We start from the raw sequence: 7,616 nt of genomic DNA, 5'->3' as shown, positions 1-7,616 counted from the left end.
ATATCTACTAATATTATAAAGTTAGAGTTTTCATTGTTAGTTTACTAAATGGCCCTCATTTTTTATGTTTGCCTTTTGATATGTATTATGTTTGTCTTTTGGTATCACTATGGTACTTTAACATTTCTTGATTTTTTTTTTGTTGGGCGGTTTAATTCAAGAGTTACATCTCGAGGTTCAATCTTTCCATCGCCACTACATTTGACATCATTCACTAATTCGAAACTTAATTTGAAAGTCATATTTCGACTCGATCGTTTTCAGAATGCCGCTAATAACCAACGAATAACAAATGTTTTTTTTCTTGTATGGATCCTATTTCAACGGACAGTTGATGAGTTGATCCAATTACACGTATTGCTTCTACTGCTATATCGCATTTTTGTAATTTTGTCATTTGTCAAATATTTAACTTTGAATTTTCTTCTTTCTTCATTTTTTGGTTGGACGATTTAATTACATAATTACATCTCGAGTCTCGGGATTCAATCTTTTTATTAAATCTGTTGCTTTAGAGACTTCAAAGTTTCTGCTTCAGTTATGTTAAAAAAAACGAAAATTTTTAATAAGTATAGTTTCAATTTACAGCTTTAACTTATTTTTTTATTTTTTGACAATTATCATTATTTTCATTCTCGTGTGAAGATGTTAAGTTTTTTTTGAGCCAAATGAGTTAATACAATTTGATTTCACAATAATTGGACTATGACGTCGAAGTGAATGTCATTCCTTAAAAATATAAACCTTACAACAAAAAAATTTAATTTATATTTTTAATTTGCTATATAAATATGTGTTCATATTTCTCATTCTTTATTATTTGTATTTAGACATGACAAGATGGATTTATATCATTGATTTTAAATAACGGATTCGTTTGTTTTGTTTCTGATGAATTATTATTTATTCATTGAAATTTTTATTATTTTGAGACATAATTATCCAACATCTTTGAATGAAAAATTTAAATTACAATTATTTTATTTAGAGTGATGCATAACCTAAAATATAAAGTAATATAGACCAGTTTTGAGGTTGTGTTTGTAATTTGTCTTGTGAAAAGAATAATAATTTGAAAATAAAAAACGTTTTTGGTGAAATATATAAGTACGTTGAGATGTGAAATAAATGAGAGCTGTGTGAGCGTAATATTGGACTGAAATTTTTTTATGACTGTAAATTGTCTATATGTGTTCAAAAGATAGAGTCGAAAACTTATTTAAGTCTGATTTTAGTTTGTTTAAAGGTAAAATATATGTCTAAACTAAATATAACCTTAGATAATCAAACAAAAACATTACAAATTTCATTTCAAATTAGAAAAATTAATTACTAAGTACAATTATGTATTGTCAATGGTGGTGAAAGATGTGGAGAAACCAAGTGAGAATTCAAAAAATCAAGAAGAAACAAAATTGAGTAAAACCTGAAGTGTGAAGACTCAAATAAACAAAATAAGGTCATAAGAAAAAACAAGACAAATTTCAAAAAGATTAATCAACTTCAAATTAGATGATGATAAAAAATGAAAATCAAATATTTAATCAACAAAAAGCAGAAAAGTTTAAAAATTAAAAAAGAGATTAAAAAGATTTTGAATGATTCAAAAATCAAACAATGAAAAAAGATTGGAAAAATAAATCATGGTTCATTGAAATGATAGGTAAACTGTGGAATAATATTCGTTATTGAATAATATGTGAAAAAATTATGTGTCTACATTGATTTGCATATTTACGATCAATATTCATAATGCAGTCAAGTTTGTTACCCACATGCAACGCACGTGTTTTGTTACTAGTATATATAAAGTTTGAGGTCATTAGTAGTGTAACTTTACGACACCAGTTAGTTTTTACGAAAATATCATGTTCATTTAAATAAGTAATATTTTTCATATAATCACTCATAACTACAATATCTAATTCACTTTAGAATTCAAAAATTTACATATTATCTCTACAAATAACATATTTAATATAATTGCATAATCCTTATCCAAATAATAATTAAAATCTATAACAAAATTTTATTATCAACTCGATTTACTAATGATCATGACTGATATACATAAGTCATTAGCTTATACATGCATCGCGTGTGCATCATTCTCCGGTACAAATAAACTCGAAACGATGATTCACACAATTGGATATCATATTTTGGTTTGTATCTACCAAAATCACTTCTGTTCTCAAGATCCTACCAAAATAAAGCCTATATTGCTATCAATTATTTCATATCCACATTCATACAAAAAAAACAGAGAATTTATATTATTTAACTTTTATTTAGGAAAAATGGTTGACCCATAACCTATTTTGGATTTTGCTCCTCTAAAAAATCAGAATTGAGTTTTGATTTTGTAAGTTGGTTCTTTTCAGATAGTGGTATTATTTTGCCGGAGTGGATATATTTTGATGTCATGACAGTATTTTTCGACTTCACATCAACATTTTGCCGAAACAAGACCAAAAACTTTTTAAAAAAACCTTAATTACAAGACCAAGTCTCAGTTCTGACTACTTGTAAACCAAAAAACAAATAGACAAATTAGAAATGAGATTCCGCCAACAACCAAGTTTTTAGTTCACAAAATATCAAGAAAGCTCTTTCTAGCGAGTGTATCATCTAAATTCCCCAAAAGCCAGCATGTTTCCTTCCTACCAACCTCAGAAAAATGAGAATAAACATAATATACCAGACAAAATCATACAATTTCAACATCAAATAGAAGAAAATGAGGCAATTCGACGACTCATTTCAAGATTCAGATACAGTAAGGACCATGATAATAAAGTTAAAAAGGAAACATTACATTATCTTAAACAAATTAATCTCTGATATGCAACGTGTGCTAAGACAATAAGACACGATCACTGGTTTAAAGATGGATCCTTCAGACCTGGAGACGAGGTACTTCACAAGTTTTCCATTTCGGGTGGTGAACTATTCCCTCAACTGCTGTTAGACAGTGAACCGAATGCTGATCGAGGGCTATTATCCTGGATCTCTATGAGGTTTAATGCTTTAGCATTAATGAACCCGAGGGAGCTGTTGTTTGTGGTACTCAATGCCTCTCCAAGGGGTCCCCCTTCCCACGTTATCGGAATAGTGTTGGCTTGGATTCGATTTTCTTCAGTAGGACTAATCTTGCCAAAGCCTAAGCCCATTCGGTTTGCTTGAAGTTCACTTTTCGTCGAAGACAAAGTAGGAGACATGAAGTTTGAGGTTGCAACTGGGATAGAAATCGAGAGCTGTGTTCCGTCTGGTTGAAGATCAAGGTGATCAGGCCAAGAAAAGGTAGAACGCTGTTCTGAATGGCTTTTCGGCCAGTTATTTATGAACTGTTGAAGCGGAGTTTTAGATTTGTTTTCTTGATCATTGATGTCGTCTGAAGTACTGTGGTTTCCACAACTGACGATTGACGAACTCCTGTCTAAAGGGTTGAGTAAAGAGTCTGAAGAGACTAACCCAAACTCTGAACGAGGAGAGGATTTGTCATACTGGTTTTCCTTAAGACTTGTCCCTGAAGTCGCCATGGAAAGGATGGTAGCATGTCGATTCACCCCTTTCGTATTATCCTTCTCAGGAACACATCTGAGAGTGAAAAACAATTTGAATGTTACTGAGTTTATTAACTTATAAGTCGTAACGGCCCATTGCCAAAAACTTTTCGATCCTGCATTCTATTGCAGCACAAACCACAATAGCATGAAAGTTAGGAAGAAACAATGGCCTCCATCACTATATGTGATTGTCGATAGACACAAACGATCGAGACATAATGCTCAGATGTCTGCTCAATTTTTAAAAATTTGAGTTCCACGCTTACCACCGAACTAGTGTAGTTTGAGATTTCAAAGGCTCCTATTTATATCTTTTTGTTCAACAAGTGAGTTAAGTGACTAAATTTTTTTCTAAGTAAAAGGAAAGTTTTTCAATCCTATCTGTAGTCATACTGATACACAACAAGGCAGGTAACACCATGTGAAACCATAGAGCTCACCTGTTAACTATTATATTAGGCATTCCGAGCTCCAAGCTTTGGACTTGTCGGTTGTGTGAGAGGTGGAGAGCGTTGGATACAGAGGAGGCAGGAGCCGCAGGCGTAGTCTTTGAGGAGTCGTTGGGCGCCATCATACCGGAAATGGTGGTGATCGTGGTGGCGGAATGGCCAGTTTGGCCTTCCACAGGCTTTCTTGAACGGTGGCGACCTCTGTTCATGTGCCGTTCACAGTATTTCTGGTCAGCAACCGCATCTCTGGCGCACCGCCATTTCTTCCCATCCGTCCTACGGCACCGCCCCGGCTCAGGATCAGTGCTGGAGAATCCCAGATGAAAGCCACCCCATCCAACTGCCCATTTTTCATTCAAGAAAGCATTTCACAACTAAAATAAAACATCACATTTTCCAAGCAGTTGGGGAAAAGCACAAAAATTACTCACATGCACTGGGTTTAAGGCCAGAAAAGGAAGAAAATCCAGAAGAATCCAAAGCTTTTCTGATGGGATTCAGAAAACAAGAAGGTACAGGAACATTTGCAGTTATATATTTGTAGATCAAAGCTTGGTGCTCTAGCTCAATCCATTGTGAGGGGGTAAGAAAAGAGCCTCTCTCTCCTGCAAAAACCATTCAGAATGAATGATGAAAAGATAGCAAAAAAAAAAAAACCTTTTCTTGGGTAAAAAATGTCCGAAAATTTCGAGAAAACGGTAGAATTTTCGGGGCGAATCTGTTCATTCCACCCACATGACAAGACCATTTAACCTGAATAGCAAAAACAAATCTTTGCCACTGTTGACAAAAGTCGCAAATTCTTTACTCTTACTCATCCCATTTTTGCACACATTTCAGATGAACAACTTGTACTGACCTGTGTTCTTGCTAAAGAGACTTGATGATATGTGTTGAAGATAAGGCCAAGTTACAGTCTGCGAATTTGGGGCAGAGAAACTGAGCATTTGCTGCTGCCCTTCAAAGAAATTGTCGCTATTACAAGTTTCGTTCAATTTAAGCTCCCTAAAAACATCTTCGTTTAACGTCCTCTCTTGCTTCACAAATCCAGATCCACACCACTTAAGCTTTTTCGACTCGGCGCCATTAGCTGAAGCGAAGCTGCCATTTTTATTATTGCAATACGCCAAGTTATCGAAGCTTGTAACACCAAAATCCATGAGCAACCAGCTGGATTAAGTTCACTCAGTTAAAATGGTGTAAAATGTTAGCAAAACTGGCGACCATATTTTGAGCTCGGAAGTGTTGCTCCATGTGTGGTGAAACAAGCTGGAAAAGGGAAGGATTAGAGGGCGAGACACCAGAGGAAGAAAAGGATACTGTTTTTAAAGTTTGTGGCAAACTCCATTGCTGCCTCGGTCAAGTCTCTGTACCCTGGACTTTTTATATCATGCATATAACATTTTTGTATGTATTGGTATACGTATATCTCTCGTCTTTTCTTATATTTATATATATAACAATTTATATAAACAATATCCCCAATCACATGAGCAACACCATTGGGGCAATGCTTTTGTCATGTATAGAATGTCCAACACATCTTATTTTACTATCATAATTTGCAAGCTATCGAATAAATTTGAGAGTTTAACTAAGGTACATAGAAAAATAATAATGCTGAGTTTCAACGTTGTATATCCATAATTCATAGGATATATCATTGAGTATAAAATATATTCTCTTTCCTATGAATTATGGATTTTTCCGACTTAGTCTCTGATATGTTTTGACTTACCAAATAACTCATGGAATTTGCTGTAGTAAGACCTCATGGAATGTTATGAACTTGTTATTAGAGTAAGTGTTTAGCGAGTCAACTTGATGTTAGTGTTTTATTGATTCTTATGTGGAAAAAAATTATTTTAATAATAGTTTATGGTTTTATTCAATTATGTCATTTACTTTATCTGTATACCTATGTGAGCTGCATAAATAAAGTGTTTGATTATACTATAAGTACCATGAAGTTCACAAGTCATGTGAATCATGAATTTATTATGAAGTATATTGTATTCAATAACCCATTGGACTTTCCAATTGATTATCATTTGTCGAGTGGATTAGTATGTTTTTATGTTTGTACACCTTTAGTTCTTTGACCCGGGACATCATGGAGGTTCTACGTACTAGCACTGCACTTTGATTTGTTTATCGGCTCCACGAAGGTCATCAGGTAGCGAGGATGTGTGTAGTTTTGACATATGCAGCGGTCGATGCATTGTGTTTAGAGATTCACTGCTCAACTATGGGTAGATATCTTATGTGATTTGATTAGTTAATAGCGCAAGAAATATCTGGTTAGAGTAAAAGATGTGCATTATAAAAACGTGTTTCTTAATTATGCATACTATGGATACTATAATTACTCAAAGATACATCAGGTCGTTATCGAATTCATTTTGCAACTCTTCATATATAAATTGTTGTAGATTCGATTGGGATATACGTGTTTAAAGGAGGGCCAATGTACGCTAACCATAACTTACTGATTCTTGCAGAAATCATCGGTAAAACCTAGGATATCATGGGATGATGTTACTAGGAATTCTTACCATGATTCGATGAGTGTAATCAGACTTGAGTTCTGACGTTCTTGGTCGATGGGTTAATGAAAATAATGAGACTAATTAGGATAAACTCGAATAAGAAAAAATGTTGTCCTGAATCACATGATGTTGTGAACCAACGATTAACTGTAGCTATAAACTATTGAGGGTCACAAGTATTGAATTATGTGTTCCTGTTGAGATAGTCAAATTCGAATAGTCGAATTTGATTATTAAGTTTTATGATATTCAAACATATTTATTATGAAGGATTTTATAAATGAGTTTCATATCTGGAAGTTAGTTTGACTGTTAATTTTGTGAGTATAGTACAACTGTCTAGTTAAGTGAATGAGTTCTAAAATAGGAAGGTAGCTGCAAAAAATGAGTCAGTATAAAATTTTGATATTCAAACTTTTTAATTTTCATTAAAATAATATATTTATACCCTCATCATAACGACGATTTCTGATCGTAGATCTTGATTATAATGGAGTCGCGATTATTTAATTAGTAAATTTAGAATATATTAGTTAAATATTAATTAAATAATTTTGACTACTATGTGAAATTTTCATGGAATATTCTAGAAGAACCTAAAATTAACTAATAGTTATTTAATTGTGTCATGTATTGTTGAAAGTTGAAAATACTACATGAGATCGTGACTCAACTTAGATTATTTGAATAGTTGGATTGGAGAATCCTAATACAAATCTAACCAGTAGGATCATAGTTACACAATAAAACATAGTAGAGTTTTTGACAAGGTGAAATATCTTGAGTTAGAATACTAATAGGATTCTAACACAAGAGTCAGGGTAGGATTCTAAATCAATCCATGAAAATTATAAATATAATAATGCATATCATATTAAGATTTAGATTTTATCTCTCTCGTCACAACTGTCGCAAGACAAGGGTCACGGGCGAGACCTCCATCTTCCACTACCACCCCGCTTGTCGCCGCTATACCGTCATAGTTCTGCCAACTTCCCGCAACCAATTCTCAATGCAAATTTATTTACGTTTCTAGTGCAATCTAGGTA

General features: G+C 33.3%; 1 protein-coding gene across 1 annotated transcript; it reads right to left on the bottom strand.

Moving 5' to 3' along the window:
• Positions 1 to 2,707: 2,707 nt before the first annotated feature.
• Positions 2,708 to 5,413, bottom strand: LOC142547455 (growth-regulating factor 6-like). The gene is made up of 4 exons (XM_075655761.1): positions 4,878 to 5,413; positions 4,450 to 4,623; positions 4,010 to 4,358; positions 2,708 to 3,600 (listed from the first exon to the last, which is right to left on the bottom strand). The coding sequence occupies exons 1-4, from the start codon at positions 5,176 to 5,178 to the stop codon at positions 2,958 to 2,960; spliced, it is 1,467 nt and encodes a 488-aa protein (XP_075511876.1). The 5' UTR covers positions 5,179 to 5,413; the 3' UTR covers positions 2,708 to 2,957.
• Positions 5,414 to 7,616: the final 2,203 nt, after the last annotated feature.

The sequence above is a fragment of the Primulina tabacum genome, chromosome 5 (genome assembly GCF_025594145.1).
Source record: "Primulina tabacum isolate GXHZ01 chromosome 5, ASM2559414v2, whole genome shotgun sequence".
Taxonomy (NCBI): domain Eukaryota; kingdom Viridiplantae; phylum Streptophyta; class Magnoliopsida; order Lamiales; family Gesneriaceae; genus Primulina; species Primulina tabacum.
The sequence above is the reverse complement of the archived record's forward strand: the minus strand, read 5'-3'. Positions and strand labels throughout refer to the sequence as shown.